This window comes from Centroberyx affinis, unplaced genomic scaffold (assembly GCF_046629955.1).
Source record: "Centroberyx affinis isolate AG114_WGS23_722 - 3 ecotype Tasmania unplaced genomic scaffold, CSIRO-AGI_Caff_v1 ptg009130l_1, whole genome shotgun sequence".
NCBI classification, from domain to species: domain Eukaryota; kingdom Metazoa; phylum Chordata; class Actinopteri; order Beryciformes; family Berycidae; genus Centroberyx; species Centroberyx affinis.
The window spans coordinates 39,266-58,318 of record NW_027284433.1 but is presented as its reverse complement, the minus strand read 5'-3'; the positions used below and the strand labels follow the sequence as shown (position 1 = coordinate 58,318).

The following is a 19,053-nucleotide window of genomic DNA, read 5'->3' as shown; positions in this document are numbered from 1 at the left end:
TGCCAAACGTTTCTAATAAAACTGCAATTGGACAAGAGGTTGCTGTCTTTACATGCTTTTTGACAGATTATGTCATATGAAGCGGTCTAAACATCCAAGGTACAGTTGTGAATAGAATTGTGCCGATTAGATCAGACATGTCCATGTTTCGTGGTACTGTAACAGACCGCGTATTGTGTGTGTGTGATCTATCCGCCATATTTCTATCTGCGACGTCATTGACGTAACGCCTCTGTCATCATTACGCAAGGGGTGGCGACGTGGAAAATATGGTGGAAAGGAGCAGCTAGAGTAAACTTGACTGTATCAAATTGCTCAAAATTTCAAGTGCCGTTGGTCATAAGTTGTACTTGCTTAGCAGCTTGTTCTAAACCGCTGATTAGTGTACAAAGGTCTGTTCATCTCGATTCAAGGAGCTAGGACTGCCACGGAAACGACGAGAAGCATACATGACAGGTAAGCCGAACGGTCAGCTGATTGCAAACAAACCGCTAACGTTAGCCGTTTGCTGGACAGTATATTAGCTACTGGTTTACTGGAAACCGCTCACAGAGTTGCCCATGAATCATTAATTTCCCTATGTTTGGATTTTGCTAAATTGGGACTGACAGCTCGTCTTGTAGCTATGTCATGAACACAGTCAAAGTTACCGGGACTCAGGCTATTTCCTGCACTTGAAACAAGATGAGCTCACGTTATCTAACTCATGCTGCAGTGATGCCAGAAAAGTCCAGTTAAATTATGAATAGATGTAACTAGGTGTAAGTTAACTAGGATGAAATTTTGCTATTGCAAGGTCTGAATCATCATTCTGTTACGTTAGTGAGTGTTGCAAGAACATTAGCATATGTAGCTAACATTTGAGAATTTGAGATTCCCTCCTCTGTGGTATGGGACTTGTGTGCCTCCACCGTACTGCACTTCACTTGAGCAAATGTTGGCCTGACTACAGATGTATGCTAAAGGTGTGTCAGGTTAAACCACATGCACGTCCTGGTTCCTTGTGTGTCATCCTGTAGTTATGCTGACCTCTCCCACAAATGAATGTCATAGACTTGGTGTTGATCAATTTGGCCTACACCTTGTTCATATAATTTGATATGGATAAGTGTGAAGATAGAGGTGTATGTTGGTAGCTGCCCCTTTGACTAGGCCCTTAACCAGGACAAACAGTTTTAATGTTGCATGACTTACTTCAATTGACCTAGTCTTTCAAGCTCCGGATAGATGCAAAGGCCCTTATAATAACTTTGGTAATTGTAATGGATCTTTGCCAAGAGATAGTGAATCTTAACCTGGCGATGATGTGCATCTTAAATAGTAATGATGTTTACCATAGGCCTTTGTGAAAAATTTCATTTTTATGTAGCAATTACAACTGATACAGGCCTTTTTCATAAGGCTGTGTGCCAGGGACAGTTTACTAAATGGGTCATTGTATTTCCAATAGACATAGGTCTTGCTGTGAAGTAAAGATTCTGCTGCTGACAACTGCTATGAGGACGCCTGTGGCACTAACTCAGCTAGATCTGAGCCAATACGATAGCACTTTATTGATCCCCTTGGGGAAATTCAGGTGCCACAGCAGCAATTGGTGGAATAGTGCCAAGGAAATCAAGTACAAAAAGAAAAGAGTCAATCAGTATATGAGTGTCTGCTTTGCGTGAAAGTCACTAGCAGTGGCAAGGTGGTGCTATTTGATCACATGAAGTAAATTTGAGGGAGAAATCTAACTTGGAGAGCCTGGTAAATAACAAACACGTAGGTGAAGACAGTGAAGCTGGTATATGGATGATTGTCAAATTAATTTGTTGCATATGTTTTATGAACTAATGAGACCATTTCTGTGTAAAAAAAAAAAAAAAAAAAAAGTAACATAAACCGGCACCTGTGCTGCGTTAGAATCAAGGAAGAAAGAGACACAGTTTTGTAAAAAAAAATCAGTTGTAGCTTTCTAGCTGGCTTTCAAACAGCTAAGCTTAAGTTAAATAGGATCATATGAGGGACATTTACTGATGCCATGCCTGCTGAAGTTTTTGTCCTGTTCATATTTGAGTTTGAGCATCAGCGCTGACAGAGAAAATAAATATTTCTTGGTCAAATGCAAGCTGGTTCCTAGCCTCATACATAACATGAAGTTATAATTGCAGCCTTTCATTATATAAGCATAATAGCATAGCTGTAAAGTGATTGTAGACATGCTTTGTTTTCAATGTAGTTGTTCATTATCTCTCATGCCACAACCTCTTGTTACTGGCTGCCTCAGGTTTTGGTGCATGCCTGGTTAAACAGCAGTGAGGAGTGGTCAGTCTGGCTGAGTGGAACCTGCGGAGGGCCCAGGGGAGCCGGTAGAGATGGGAGCCAACACCAGCCAGGTCAGTGACCTATCTGATAACCCCAGCCTCAGGGCCCTGGTGGGCACCGAGGCCATATCGGAGAATGACCCCTTCTGGAACCAGCTCATCTCCTTCACCTTCATCAGTCCCACCAGCAGGTAAAGAAACACACACACAAACAAAATCTCTTACTGGGGTAGGCATAAGACTGAATTTGTCAGAATCCAAGGGGTAGTGTTTTGAAATAAGAGGTGAATTTTAATTTAGGCCAATACTACAGCAGTGCTTTGGCTCTGAGGATAGTGGGTTGATAAGTTCTAATCATCTTGGTCACGTTTTCTGTCACAGATAAGCCTTGATACTGTCATTCTGTTAGCCTTCATGCTTTCTCCCATACAGGAAAATGTAGACTAAGTGTGAACTCCGAGTAGCAGTCAGGGATCTCTTGCGTTTAAGATTACACCACATGACGTCATTTCCTGTGTAAGTGGTGTGCCAAAAGATATAAAAAGACTATGTGAAGTGTTGCAGTTGGAAGACAGTTGAAGTTGGTGTGTTTAAAACACAGTGAAGATTAGCAATCTATGACCATTGGTTGTTATATTTTGGATAACTAGCAGGCAGTGGCTCCTCGCCCCACTTCTTGAAAACTTCACTTATTTTTAGCGCTACCCCAACTTCCCCGAGCATCTAGTCATCTAGTTGCACTGTACCAAGCTGTTAGTGCCAAGCAAATCATGTACTATGTGAAAGTCCCTTAACAGGGCCAAGATCCAACATTAAACTGTAGACAGGATGTTTGCAGAGCTCACCTGACTGAGTAATGATCCAACAGACTTTACTGTCCTGCATGGCTGAGGGGGGGTAGACTATTGTGAAGACTGTTGGGATGTAAGGATGCCACATTATCTGTATCCCTGAACACACCCAAGATTTCACTAACGGCTGGTTAACTTTGACATTAGACTTAAAGCTACATTTCAGTTGTCAGCTTCCCTGTATGCAAAGCCAGTAAGCAAAATAGATCATTGACAGTTATAAAACTTATGACAGAACGGGACTACTTTGTTGCAAAGATCTTTTCATTTATGAATTGATGGTTATAAGGAAGAATAAGTTATTTGGAAATAATTTAGTGACCAAGTTCCTTGAAAAATACTTGATTCTGTTTGGCTGGGGGGTCTCTAATAATTTTGTTTAATCCAGTAGTATAGCAAATTACTATTCTAATTTAAATGATAATTCAAATATTTGTTACTTCATTTTCCTCAAAATCGGTTGCCTCTTTCAGTTGATGCAGGCACATCCTGAACTAGCCCAACCTCTTTGTGCTAGCCTAGATAAAAAAAATAGTGAACTTTATCTTAAAAAAACAGACACGTGGTTTTGACACGTTTCTTTTTTTTTACAGTCTATGGTTTCGACATATTGTCTGTTTTTTAGCAATAAATAGAGCTATTAAATAATGTTGCAGTCTCTCTTTGGGAGTTGCTGTCCTCACTGACTGACAATTTGATACAATTTGACACTGTGGGTCATAATACAGTACAATTCAATACTTAACACTATCAATATTACACGAAGTAGGCTATTTATGACTGAAATTTGCATTGAATTTATACAAATTACACACTGTAACTTTTTAGTATTGTGATACACGATTATTTTCATTATTGATATAAATTAGGGGGCAAATTAAGGCAAAACTTATTTTACAGAAGTGAATTTGTATATCACATTAAAGACACTTGAGATTGTAGTCATTGATTCTACCTTCCACAGATAAGCTCTTGTGTCCAAAAGCAGCCCTCCAAGTCCTCCGTCTCCCAGGTGTTTGTGTCAGACATGTCTGTCCTGACAGAGTAGAAGTTATGTAATCATGATAGGCTACATATGCAGTGCAAATACTGACAGTTAAAATAAGTGCTGCTTTGAATTTGCACATGGTTTGAGATCAGTGGCTGTAAGCAGCTTCTTAATTAGAGTGCAATAAATTATGCACACATTATTAGCTGTGTGCATATTTTATCAAATAGGGGGAATGTATTTCATTTGCATGCATGAATTAAAATGAACCAAAACAATGGCACAAATTAACCAAAACAATGAAGCTAAGTGTGTCTTGTGCATACAATTGCTATTCCTACATTTGATGTAGTAAATTACAGCGTTGATATATATACTGTACTGTATATATTTTTTCTAGTACTTAGATGTAACTGATTTCCCTCTGATATGAATACAGCTTGATTTTATTATTTTCATTTATTATTTCCATTATCATGTAATGTTACGCAGGCAAGGGTGGGGGATAGGGAAGTGGGTTGAGGGGTGGAAAAATGGTACGATTGAATGTAATGTAGATGTTTTTAACATTATTGTTTTTTACACTTCCCATAAAACAATAAACAGATTATTACAAAAAAAAAAAAAACCTTCCAATGCTCTCTCTTGTGTCATTATCAAAGCCATACTAAAGCCCAGTGTGCACAAACTTAAAGGACAATCTTGTTCAGTGTAAGGTATGTGGAGCGGAGTTGTACCATGGCTCTATGACAGCAATGCTGAATCATCATCAAAAATGATCCATCTATTTCTACATGTGACGAAGATGGACATAGCCAAAAATAGCCAAAATGTCATGACATCATTTGTGCAAGCTCCTCAGAAGTGTGACAGAGCAAACTGAGAGAATCTCTGCCCTTGTTACCAACAAGATTTGTAAGGATTTGCAACTGATCAGTAGCATAGAGAGCAGAAAGTGATGTGTTTTTTGTCCATGATCTGCGTTAGAGCTTTTAAATTTTGGCATGCACTGAATATTTGAATAATTTATTAGAATATGCACTTAATAGTTGACCATGAGAAAATGGACTTGGACATGTTTATCCCCACTTTGGCACCATTGGCAACAGAAGAGATGACAGAAACACTCATTTCAGTAGCCTAAATTAAGGTTATTTTATATATGTGTAATACAACCTAAGTGACAAGAAATATTGACATCTATACTAGAATATAATTCTCTGTCAGTAAATGTTTAAGTTATTCATTTGTTGGCTGTCAGTGTGAACATGCTGTTGAAAAGTTTTTTCACACAGCCATAATTTTTTATTGTTGGTCCCTAAAGATCTGCAACAATTGCAAATAACCCACTGTCTGAATGTTTTCATTGCTTAAATATAGTGCAGTTTTCCAGCATGACAGCAGAGGGCAGTGGATACAAGCAATGAGCTCATCTGAACTATTTTCTCTGAACGGTCGCTTTTTTTCCTTAACTATCGTGTGTTTTTCTCTCCCTCCCTCCCTCCCACAGTGGAGACTCCAAGTTGCTGGAAGAGGCTGTCATCCCCCTGGCTAAGATCCTCAGTATGTTTCCTGTGGTATAAATATGCTTCATGTGTATTCTGTACTGACTGATAGCTTGGTCAGTGACATCTGTTTTCATTTTGTTTTTGTTATTCATGATGAATATCAACTGTGTTGGAGTTGAAATTGGAATTTAAACTGATTTGTTACAGCTTATTAGCATACTAAGCTATCGGCTACTTGAATGCGTCAGCAGAGTAAGAAGTTTCAGTTGTTCATGTAATGCTGCTGATTAGATCTCTCCTCCTCTTGCTTTTTCCAGTTGAAAACAATCCCAGAACAGGGAACTTTGGCGCTCTAGTGAGAGTTTTCCTGGGAAGAACCAAAGAGCTGAAAATCTCTACAGAATGCCAAGAGTAAGTATGAGAACCTCACAGGAGGGAAGAATGAACTCCAGTTACTGCCCCGGTAATGACAGACCCTATGCATGTGGATGATTACTGTGCCTGGGTTGGGGTGTGTGCAGAAACATACACCCACACACACATACATGTGTGCCTGTTATTGTTTGATCACAGGCGGTCAGGGAATCCCTTTTTTTTTTTTTTAAAGGAGACAAACGCTTAAGCTGTTGCCGTTTCCCATGGGAAGGCTGCTGAGGTATAATCATCGACACTGTGGCATTATTCCCCACACAAACTGCCAAACCCCGTCTCCACTGCGACTGACCCAGCCCAAGTCGCCAAAAGCTTTGGATGAGATCTCTCCATTCTGAAATCCACATCATTAGAGGGTGGAGTTACCTCTCCCCCATTCACTGCCATCTGCTTTTCTCACATTTCATATCATGGCTTGTCCCATACACAAGCACACGCATACACATATACAAACACAGAGTGTAGCATAATTGGCATGTGCTGATTGGCAATGTGTGGGGCTGATTAGACCCTGCTGTGTTGGTGTTAGTGGTTCAGAAACATTGTGGTTTGGATTGGATGTTTCCAATCATGTGTCATTTTCCTCTCTCTCTCTCTCTCTCTCTCTCTCTCTCTCTCTCTCTCTCTCTCTCTCTCTCTCTCTCTCTCTCTCTCTCTCTCTGTCTCTCTCTGTCTCTGTCTCTGTCTCTCTCTGTCTCTCTCTCTCTATGTGTTTCTCTCCGTCAAAACTGGATGTGAACAGTGTGCTATCATTACATTATGGTGAAGTCAACTATAATCCCACAGTATCTCAGCTGTCAAAGGGAAGGTTGCAGTTGTGAGAAACAGTTGTGAGAAAGCTGCTGTTGAAGAGAATATTTGTGAGTTTGTTTGCTTGCGTGTGAGTGAGTGTTATACAAGGGATAGATAGTCAAGCAAAGGGTCACCAGAATGCTGCATACTAATTATTGGGATGCTGTGTGTGTTTCCTACATGTGTCTCTTAGTAGGAGCTCAGGAGGAGCACCTCTATAAGAGCCAGGCTCTGTGTGCTTGTTTGTTTGCACGTTTGTGTGTAATGTTTTTTGCAATGGCCATTGGTTAGGAGAATGCACTGTTTAGGCCTTGCAGAGCCCAAGAGCCTGAATAAGGGAAATACAGTGTGCTTGTACACCAGTCAGTATTGTAGAAGTCAAACAAGCATAAACCGGGGTGTCCTGGTGGCTCAGGTGGCTGGGGCACGTGCCATTTGGCTGAGGCGTCTTGGGTTCGGGTCCGGGTCAATGCATGAACTGAGCACCCCACCCCACCCATCTACCCGAGCACCTAGAAAGTGCTGGCACACTTGTTGGTCTTTACAAATGGCCTCTCACCACCCCCTACACACACATACGCTCACTAGTGGCATTGTCCCATAACTTTTCCTGTAGATGTAGGGCGTCCTAAGTAGGGCCGCCATCAGGGGCAGAGGCAGGCAACTGGATACTTTGTCCTGGGCCCTGGGCCAAGGTGGTCCTAGCTGGGCCCACTAATGGGCCTTTAACTCAGGGAATATTTTATCAAAGATCTATATTTCTGGGAAATTTGATACATGTAGAACCAGGATAATTTTTTATTTTCTAATTTTCTATCATTGGGTAATAGGTCAACCCATTTTGTAAAAATGATTTGGTCTCCTAAGCATGCTGTATCATGGTCAAGAGAGTTTCCCTGTCCACTCTCTTTAGTTTTGCAAGCTAGTAGCTAAAGTAAAATAATTGAAGTAGGGGGCGCCCTGGTGGCTCACCGAGTAGGGCGCGTACCATTTGGCTCAGGCCTTCCCGCGGCGACCCGGGTTCGAATTCAACCCGTGGTCCTTTGCTGCATGTCCTCCCCTCGCTCTCTCTCCCATACCTTCTTGTCTCTCTCTCACTGTATCTCTCAAATAAAGCATAAAATGCCAAAAATAAATCTTTAAAAAAAAAAAATAATAATAATAATTGAAGTAAGTAAAGTAATAATTGAAATAACTGAAGTCAAGTCCCCTATAAAGAAAGGAAAAAAGGGAACATGAGAATTGTGCCACAGGGAAACTTTGCCGTTTGGCATTTGGAGCCGGCTCCAACAACGGGACACAAACAAGACATGAGTCAGGAGTGCATCATTGTCATTATTTTTGTTGGATTATTTTGAAGGCTCCTGGAGTGCCATTCATGGCGGGACCTGCTTATGAATTGATCAATATGATTGATATGAAGCACACCACAGGCCTATGAACAAATAGCAGCCAAGGTTTGACAGGTGTGGTACAGTATGTGCTAGCGTGTTTGGCAGTTTGTAATTTTATGTGGTAGAGGAGAGCTTAATGTTCTATTTGAAGAGTGAAGAAGAGAAGATTGACTGTGAAAACGGTAAGAGAAATGAATGCATTACTTTTGAATGTGTGTGCTAATTGTTTCAAAGCTTCTGCTTCAGAGAGAGGAAAGCTCTTGCCTGTGGTGTGTAAATTGTAATGCTTTCTCTGTGTGTTATGATGACCATTGACTGTTATGTGCGCAGTCAGAGGATGTGATGAGGGTTAGTCTAGGAGTCTGTGCCCACAAGGATAAGTTTATCCTGGGCATGGGAATCACACATGGCGGTCCTGGTCCTAAGTACCTCTGAGGTTTTTATTTTCCTGCAGCGTCACTGCTTCAGACGAGCAAGAGGCAAATTAAACTCAGAGGCAGTTACTGAAGTTGGGGGATGGAGTAGTGTAATGATTAGACAAACCATCTGGTGACTGGAGGGTGACTGCTTTGAATCTGGGTTTGGTAAATCTGGACTGGGGAAGTGAAAGAGAGATGCTTCCACATTGTTCATCAAGTACCATTGAGATGACCAAGCTGCCCTTGAGCAACGTACTTAATCCTCCAGTTGGCTCCAGTGTAGCTGCTCAGTGGCCATCAGTGGAAGACAGTTATTATTATCTGATAACATGATGCCTTATTGATTCCTGTAGGGCAATTCTCTTTTTGCTTGCCCCCACGGTGCTCCTGGAGCTGATGGGGTTCAGTTGTTTACTCAAAGACACTTTAGTAGGGTGCATACTTGCCAACATGGGGGTCCTTTGGGTTGAAGTATTGAAGTATGCTGAGGAGCTCTTAGGTGAATATTTGCAACTGCATGAATGTGAAGCCAGACATTGCTGAAAAAGGGCTCTGCGACACTTCCCTTGATAAAGGAAACAAACCACCCCCCCAGCACAAATACACAACAGACAGCCCCGTCATAACATTTATTTCAGTCACAGTTCTATGTTTGACCCTGAATGAGATGTCTCTGTCGTGTTTCCCCTCTGCAGTCAGCTGTTCATCTGGCAGGCCCACAACGCACTGTTCATGATCCGCTGCCTGCTAAAGGTGTTCATCAGGGAGATGAGCGAGGAAGAGCTGCACCAACAGTTCTTCTACCAGGAGAGGGCACCAGGCTCCTGTGCAGGTGAGCTCCATTAGACAAATCAAGATTGATTTGGAAAACTAAGGTGTTCACATCAAGATTGAAATGGGTCCGCAAATTGCTTAGAGAAAGTGATGGCTTCAAAGAATTCAAGGAGTGCTTAAAAAATTCACATTTTGTATGGAGTGCCTCTAGTGCCGTACCATCCCTACTGTCTAAGGTAGAGAATAAAATGCTTTATGGTAAGTTGGGACATGTTTGTACTTGAATGCAGTCTACACATTAATCCCAAAATCTGTTTGTATCATGAGAGAAACAACTTTTGAAAGTGTGGGCTCCCAGTAGGCCAGAGAAGTTGTTGTACTCAGGGTTAAATATGTAAAGTTTTCCTCTCCTCCCCCAAACAGAGATCAGAGTTGTCCTTTTAAATTGAATACATCTATATAGATAAATGTCCCTGGCCACTGACCCTGGATCAACTGTCTCTGAGAAGCTCAGATAATAGAGGCCCAGTTCTGCGCTCCCTGACTGTACATGGCTTTTGCCCTCAGATGTAAGCCCTGCCCCAAATAAGTACCCAAGATATACACTCTGCATACTTTTGAAGGACTTGATAGATGTGAGTACGTTTTTTTCAACTGCTCGCGTAGAGAGACATTGAAAATAGCAGCAAAAAGGGAAATAATGAATAAATAATGAATTTATCTGCTCCTTCCTCTCTGTTTTTATCCCACTGCTAGTGCTGCTTCTCAATCCAATTTCTACTGTTGTCCTCAGCCTCTCTGATACACACACATACACACAGACATTCAGATTCACGCATACTCAAACATGCACTCGCACACGTGAACAATGACATTTTCACACACATAGAAACACACACACTCTCTTGTAGCTCCCTATAGACGGTTAGGTTGGAAATGCGTGGCTCGGATATTCGCTGGGAGAAAACTGCCTTGGCTGATTTCTGAGCCCTGGAAGGGGACGTGGAGCTAATTAGAGGTTGCTGGAAGTGGAGAAAAGAAATGGATGACTCCAACTGGCTATCTTCACTCTCTCTCTGCTATCCTTCTGTACACGCTACAGGAAGGAGGAGTGGGTGGGGAGGGTGGAGAGAGGGATTGATGGAGTGGGAGATGGAAAGGAACCGAGAGAGGCCGTCTATGACCAACAAGGAGCCGGCGTATGTGTTTCATTATAATAACAGAACGTTCTTTTCTCTTTGAATACCAACCCCCCCTCCTCCCAACCCCTTCTCTAGATACGGGGAGCGAGGACCTTCTTGAGGAGTTGATGTCCAACCTTGTGCACCTGATTGTTGAAGTGCCCCTACTGTAAGTATTCCCTGTGTGTGTGTGTGTGTGTGTGTGTGGAAGGGTGAAGTGAGACACCCCCCATGTCTTAAATACAGTGGCTGAAAAGGTCAGACATGTAAGACTTGAGACTCAACGCACACTGTAAAAAGACATTTTACAAACTTCATGAGTTATTTGTTCACAATACATTGACTGGCTCCATGCCGTGATCTTTAAATGTCACAATGCTAATTTTTTAACATCACTTGTGTTCCTCATAGTGCTAATCAGCATAATAATCATTCAAACATTCAAATGTCAAGTAGTTGTGTTTTTTTTTTTCTAGTTGGTTTCTCAGTCAAGTCCATCACTTAGTTTGAGTCTCTTGTTTGTATTTGTATTTTTGTTTGTTCTAAGATACTGTGTCTAGAATGTTAGTCATTCAGAATCTGAGCAGCTAGTGAAAGGTTTCCTCTTTGTAGTTGCTGTATTGTATGTGTAACCCTCTCTTTCTCTGTCTTTCGCTCTCTCTCTTTTTTTTTTCTTGCTCTGCTCTGCTTGCCCATTCACTCCTTGATATTTGTATCAAAAAATGGTGAAAATTCATTGTGGAACATGCCTAGGATGCCCTTGTGTCTCACTCCCAGAGTTCTCAGCAATGCATGCTGGAGCACTGAGTCGGCCAGATGATGAAGAGGGAATAAAGAGGGAAGGGTTGGAGGGAGGGAGAGAGGGAGAAAGAAAGAGAGAGAGACAGAGAGAGGGAGGGGATGGTTGTATAGGAGGAAGAAGAGATGAGGTTTAGAAGCAGAGGGGGAATACCAGGAGGAGGAGGGATGCTCGGGGGGGGGGGGAAGAGGGGGAGATAATGGAGCATAGTGATTGATAAATGGTGTCAGCCACCTTTACGTCTCAGAGTGCAGTGTGCAATGTAGCGCGCTACGCTTTAATGAGCGTCGATCTCGGTGTGTTCACTTAGCACTGGTAGGATGATCTCCTGCCAGACACTGAGAGAGAATCTCCTCTACAGCTCTGCTCTTCACACAAGCTTCTCACCAAGGTCAAACCAGGTTCACAGACGAACACTATTTCCTTGACACACCGTCTCCCTCTGTCTTTCTGTCTGTGTCCCTTTCAGTTTTCCTCTCTCTGTAGACTGTCATTCTTGATGTTCTCTTTTGTCGCCTCTCTCAATCGATCAATCTGTTTCTTTTACTTTCTCTGTCTCTCTCTCTCTCTCTCTCCCTCTCTTCTGTCATCTCTGGACTTCAAACCCTGGCTCTTGTTTAAATGCTTTCAGCATTCCAACAGTATTCATTGTTCCAAGCTTCAAGACTCTCCCTGTTTTTCTTCCCTCCGCCACTTTGTGGCTGTCGGCCCATTTCCTCTCTACGTGCTCCCGGTTTGAAGCACCGGAGCATGAGGGAAATCTTGCCATTCTCCCAGAAATCCCTTACAAATTCATATACTTTGTGTGTAATCTTGAGAGAAACCGTTTTCTAGCTCGGTTTCACAAGAAAAATTAAGATATATCAAAAGTTGTCCATTTCAGATTGTTTTTCTTGGGAGGTAGCCGATGCGTATTGGCAATCAAATCACAATTACTCCCTTTTTTGCCGTTTCCACACGTACTGTACACATGTACAGTTTCTCTAATGAAGAAAAAAATTATTGTTATTAATTAATTTTTCACTATTGACTAATGGTTCAAGCCTGCATTGTAAACTAAACATAATGCATTGAATTGGTCCTTGTCAAGTTTTCAGCCTTGGACCCGTCATTGGTCATTGAGTTTTGCAACTGGATGAGTCTTTATTTTCATCATTATATGGTTACATATTTTTGTTTTGAATGTCATATTTTTGTTTTTATTCATTGAGCTCATTCATTTGGCTATAACCTTATATCTTTGCAAACTTTGCTCAAAACAGTCCATCTCTGCTTATTCTCTCCATTACTAGCCACTAGACATCGGTCTGAGGCCGAAGAATTTGCTTGCCTCAGAGTGTGGGACAGAAAACCTTAAAGGATGGGAAACTATGGCTAGGCTATGAATTGTTGTGTATGTGTAATCGATACAGAATAGCTTATGCTCAGGTGTACGTTTTAAGCCATGAACTTGGCAAGTAATCTGTTACTGCCTGTGTGTGTGTGTGTGTGGATGTAACTTTGTCATTGTTTATTTTTTCACTGACGGGCTTGTGTGCATGCTGTCTGTCGGCCATGCTGTCTGCTGTTTTAGTTCTGTCATACACATCGAGATACCAGTGATAATGGTGCTGCATAATAAGTAATTGGCCCAGAGTGTATGAAAGTGAATAGGCAAACACATCACTATCACATCACATCACATCACTATCCCATGTCACATCACAAGTCACACAGGTGAAACTTGTGTGTGTGTGTGGGTTTGTTTGTGTGACAGGAAGTAGGGAACAGATGAGTTTAGCAAACATGCTTTGCAGTGGAGAGAGTGGCGGGACACGCTGTTATAGTGGTGCCACTGACACCAGAACCTATTGGGAATCACATCGCTTTCTCTAGCACTTATCACTGTACTGTACACAACCCTGCAACTATTTGGTTGTTGTCATTATTGAAGATCAGTATTAGTGAGATCTACCACAGCTGGAATAGTCTGCATCCCAAAATAGCGTAATAAATAGGTTATCTCATTGTTTTAGATGGCTCGCAAACAAATCAGGCATTTATTTCATTATGTTTATAGAACCAACTTCCAGGAACGTTATCTTGTATACCTAGATTTATACCAGATGAAGTTGTACTTATAAGGGATTATGCTTTATTGTTTGTGAAATGATTAACACTGTACTAAACCTATTTATTACCTGCCTCTGACTGTCCCTGCAGTGACATCACCTACAGTATCCTGTTTGAGGCAGTGACCACTCTGCTGGTTCTGTTCTCCTACCAGCTCTTCCATAAAGACATCCTCCGGGACGGATTGATCTACCAGCACATCATGAAGGGACGATGGTGAGAGCACATTCTCTCTCTCTCTCTCTCTCTCTCTCTCTCTCTCTCTCTCTCTCTCTCTCTCTCTCTCTGTCTCTCTGTCTCTGTCTCTCTACCTCCCTCTCCCCCTCCCTCCCCCAGACATGCACACACACGCGCAGATGAATAATTTCAGACTGAACTCCTACATGGCCACATCAACAGGGGTTAGTAAGAATGTTTGCACAAAAACACAACGTAACCCCCTTACTCACACATGCCCTACCGACTGAGTCCTCTACAATCTGTTGGCAGGCCCAGATCTTTTTGAATCCTGTCCAGCCCAATCTGACTCTGTCTGATCCTGTCTACCGGCCCTCCACTCAGACTCAGATAGAGTTCGGAGGAATCCTCCCTCTGCTTCCAAACAGCCTCGTCATCTTCCACAGAATTTTTTCACGTTGTGAGATAAAATAGCCCAGTCTAGCCAGCCAAGGCCCATGTCTCCACTATGACCCTGTACTCTTTAATATCCTTAATTTGAACCAGTGAACTTTTTTCTGTTAAAGATAATAATAAACTTTTTTATTTGTATAGCAATTTTGTTTAGCAAAGTTCTGTATAATGGTGAACTTAAGAGGGTTTCAAGCTATCTTTATTTTCTCATTGTCTCTGTCTCTCTACCAGTCTGTCTTTGACCAGTCGACTGGTGAAGACCCTGCTGTATAACTTCATCAGACAGGAGAAATGTCCACCTCCTGCCACGCACATCTTTGAACCGCAGGCTGAGGGAGGTGGCCTGCTCTACGGCCTGGCATCAGGGGTGGCAAGTACGAATATACACGTGCACACACACACACACACACACACACACACACGCACACACACATAGCAACACAATCTCTCACAAGTCTCACAGATTTCTACTTTTCCCATGAAGAGGATATTGTTCATATGAAGAGGAGTAATAACAAGCCCACAGGGAGTGAAACAAAGGATGCCTTCTTTTTATCAGTACCTAAGAATTATAATGACATGTGAGTCATTAGATTTCTTCATATCAGTAGCTAAGAATTATAATGATATGTGAGTCATTAGATTTCTTTGAGAGGCTCAGACTATGAACAAGAGAATATTTCCCTCTGTATCTCCTCTCTGCAACAAAAACAAAAAATCCAAACAACAGGAGAAACTGTTGTGAACAGATTCAACCCATCCTTCTAAATGGCACTCAGTACAGTTCCACAAGTAGATTTAGGCAGCATTCACATGGGACATTTGGCATCCGTCACATTCACGGACAAATCTACATGACACCACCTGGGATGCGTTGTTGGGGGCCTGTCTTTTGGGGGCGAGACCTTTTGAAGCAGATTTCATTGGCTGATGAAGTCTGTTAGCGGATGATGTGTACCTGCGCTCTCTGTCGAGAGTTCAACTGGTTTAAACTTTTTTGACAGACTGGGTTGCGATATTTTCATGCACTGCACTCAATCTATGTCATCTGTCAACCTGGGGGTGTCATTGAGATACATGGGTGGCACAAATGCTCAAATGAACACTGTTATTTAATCTAATGTTGCTGTAGCCCAGTAAAAATGTGCAAAAAGTGCAAACATTTTTGGTGAAAGCCAAATGTTTCTATATTAGCAATGATGGTGGAATATCAAAACATCTGTCTTGTCTGTAGTGGTGAAAGTGCATGGGCTCAGGTAGAAGACAGTCATTTCACTGTTAACATTTTCAAGAGTAATATTGAAACATTTGTCTCACTAATAGCTTAAACATTTAATTTAATAAAAGTCGCTAGTGGATTATTTTGCCTATTTTTCATGGTTTTGAGGCGATTGCCAGTTCCCCCTTTTCTCTCTCATCGGAGCCAAAGAGTAAGAAATCTGATTAGTCAGAGAGATGAAAGTGAGAGCCATGCTGACAACCGTGCCAGAGCAGATGAAAATGGTGACTTGAAAAATGAACACACACACCCTGTGTGTGTGTGTGTGTGTGTGTGTGTTCGTTTGAGTGTGAGAATAGGAATGCTCCCATGAGTTTTCCCCACAGATAAATGGTCTTTGTCGGTTGTCGGTGGCAGATTCCTATCAGTGAGCCATCAGCATTCACCCAGCCTGTCTGTCTGTAGCCAATGATCAGGACTATGAGTTATGGTACCCTGTCCTGCTCTGTAATCCCCTAGAGCCTGTCTGTCTGCAGCCTTATACACACACATACACACACACACAGAGAGACAAAGACACACGTTCTCCTACGCTCAGAGCTCATACACGACACTCGTTTTCTTTCTCTGTCTCTCTCTCATACACACGCATTCATAGGGGATTGAGTGTGTACACACACCCACAGACACGCTTCATTTGAATGAGTGTGTACGCATGGGTGTTGTTCAGTAGTAACAGACTTTACCATGACCAAACGTCTCTGCTCTCTGGGAACAAATGCTCAGCTAGTTAAGTCCATAAACCCACATATGGTGCAATCGACTAGACTGGACACTAGTAGGACTTACTGTACATTCCATCGCTCTTATTGAGACGTCACTGGTTCTCACGTTGGTAGCTTGTGTAATCTGTTGGACATGCCAACTGTAACTGGTCACGCCCACAGACACACACTCACACACACACACTCACTCTCACAGACGGGCTGGATTTTCCCCCGGAACCAAACACAAGCCAGATGACAAAGCAAAGCAGCGCTTGATTTCCGTCGCCATTTTAATGTCTGGGGGATAGGATGTCTCTCTCTCTCTCTCTCTCTCTCTCTCCCTCTCTCTCCCTCTCTCTCCCTCTCTCTCCCTCTCTCTCCCTCTCTCTCTCTCTTTTACACACACTGCTGTCTGAGTCTGAGCGAGCGTCTGCAGGGGGGATTATCGCCCAGACTGGCAACGCTGAGCCTGTTGGCCTGATCCCTCTCCTCTCCTCTCCTCTCCTCTCCTCTATTCTCTTCCTCTCTCCCCTTTCACCCTTCTTTTAATAGCAATGGTGTGTGTGTCTATTACCTAGTAATGACAGAGAAAGTGCTACCTGTCTCACTTCCTGCCTAAGAGAGAAGAAAAATAACAAACCAGTTGACAAATTTGGGTGCACAAAATGGTGTGTGTTTGTAGTGCTTTCTCTCTTTCTCTCTCTCTCTCTTTGTCTCTCTCTGTCTCTCTCTCACACACACTCTCTCACTCTCTCTCTCTCTTGCACATACGGACGAACACACAATATTAGTTGAGCTGTCTGTCTCCCTACAAGGGGGGCACACATAAAGATAATCCCTGTACAATCCTCATATTCCACATTGCTGGCATAGCGGGACTGACAGTAACTGTACTTCTCTTACAGGCGAGAAGCAGAGACCCCTATCCACACTATTAATAATCAACTGGTCATGGCACCACACAGACACTGTGTATGTGTGTGTGCCTTCATGTGTGCAAGGCCCTCATAAGTATAGCACAATTACCAGAAAATGACGTGGGAAGACATTGTTGTGGGTCTTCACGGTGGGAAGAACAACTGGGACTTGGCTGTTAGGGTTGGGGTGGAATTCGGTTTACATTTAGGACTTGGGTTTTTATTATAATAATAATGGAGAGTCTGTGGAATGTTCTCACAACTTTAGTCATACCAACTTGAGTGTGCATGCATGTTTTTGTTAGTGGGGATGGGATTGGGGTTTGGTAAATGAGCTTTGAGCGCATATTTTGATTTGTGTGAGATTATCATAAGAGTGTGTTTATTTATTGTCTGTACACCATGTTTCCCCTTGTGCATATCTGGATAATTGTCACAACAGGCGCGCTCTGTGTGTGTGTGTGTGTGTGTGTGTGTGTGTGTGTGTGTGTGTGTGTGTGTGTGTGTGTGTGTGTGTGCTTGTGTGTGTGCACATATGCGTGCTTGGCCAAGACATTGGAGTGAAGCCATTATGTCATATTTCATTTGCTACTCTGCACATAAATAAGTAAGCAGCACATGTCTGTCTGTCTCTGTTCGCCCCCGCCTCCAGCCCACATTCTCTGTCTGAACTGAAGTGTATGCTCACAGCTGTAAGGTTAGCCATATTAAGAAATCCTTCCCCACCTAATCTCCCTCCTCTAGTGCCTCCACATGCCACCGTTCCTACCAGTTGAGGTGTTTTGATGCTTGAGTGAATGCTGCAAGTGGCACAGGTGAAAAAGAGAAGTAGCCAAAACATCTCAAATTCTTCGATAGTTGGTAGGCCATTAAACTGAGTTTTTAATTCAACATTATCATTCATCTGGGTATGGGATTGCTTATTTATTGCTAAATGTCTCCCCCAACAATTACTGTGTTTGTTTACTAGGGAATTGTTCCTGTATTCATTTCTATTTCAATTTCTAATAAATAATTCTAAATATTTACAAAATTTTTGACATTTCTGCCATCAAGTAATTATCATCTGTGGCTTTATCCACTGTCCTAGACATCATATTAATATCAGATCGGATAAATGTATCCGATGATCTACCTATCATTTAAATGGCAGGTATCATAGATGTAGAGGAGTAATGCTTGTGATATTAAAATATTATTTTACAGTCACAGCATGTAGTGTTGCACCACAGATCAGCTGTAGACACAGCCCCCATTAGGTTGACTAGTGCAGTGCCCGTTCACAAAAAACTAGGTCAAAACCTAGTATATGGCTGGACCGTGTATGAGTGTGCCACGTGCCACGGCCGACCAATGGTGTAACTAACTCCGCTGTAGACTGCTAATACAGAATAATAGTCCATACATCCATATTGATCGTTCCAGCGCGTCCCGTCTCCTCTCTCCACCGCTGTCCTCTCCACCGCGCCCACGGCCCGCATTGATCCTGCCGATCCAAGCGCCAGGCGCTCTGTTACCCATCGGTGCCGAAAACGCTGTTCGCCGGACACCGGGGGCGCATCGTCGTCGGGACCCCGGCTGAAATCTCGGCCGGATCATCGGGAATAAATCGGCGGCCAGCTAGTGGCACTGGCCGGAACCGTGGCCCCGGGAAACTTCGGGAAGATGGGAAATAAGCCCTCGCCGTGATGAAACCTCCATGCTTGTTTGTGTCTCTCTCAGAACAGAGGGGCTTCAGGTGGACTGAGCTCGCGCATATGCATCGACATAAACGGTGATATGATATAATTGTATAGATTCTACTTTAGCTTCAGCTTACATGTATGATATTGGTCAGCCTGCTTACTGTGTGGGAGAAACGGGCTCCTGATCTCAGTGGAGAAACTAGACGGCGGAGAAAACGAAACTGAAATTTCTGGCTCTGTGATCCTATGATGTGCCACGTGCCACGGCCGACCAATGGTGTA

The 19,053-nt window shown here is 42.7% G+C and overlaps 1 protein-coding gene across 1 annotated transcript in view; it reads left to right on the top strand.

Annotated features, from left to right (window-relative positions):
- The first annotated feature begins 268 nt into the window (after positions 1 to 268).
- dym (dymeclin) overlaps positions 269 to 19,053 on the top strand; it is a 58,034-nt gene continuing 39,249 nt past the window's right edge. The window contains exons 1-8 of the mRNA XM_071514531.1: positions 269 to 456; positions 2,267 to 2,494; positions 5,653 to 5,705; positions 5,968 to 6,061; positions 9,383 to 9,519; positions 10,739 to 10,811; positions 13,644 to 13,769; positions 14,415 to 14,557. Coding sequence (XP_071370632.1) covers positions 2,355 to 2,494; positions 5,653 to 5,705; positions 5,968 to 6,061; positions 9,383 to 9,519; positions 10,739 to 10,811; positions 13,644 to 13,769; positions 14,415 to 14,557 — 766 coding nt within the window. The 5' untranslated portion in view covers positions 269 to 456; positions 2,267 to 2,354. The remainder of the gene's footprint in view (positions 457 to 2,266; positions 2,495 to 5,652; positions 5,706 to 5,967; positions 6,062 to 9,382; positions 9,520 to 10,738; positions 10,812 to 13,643; positions 13,770 to 14,414; positions 14,558 to 19,053) is intronic.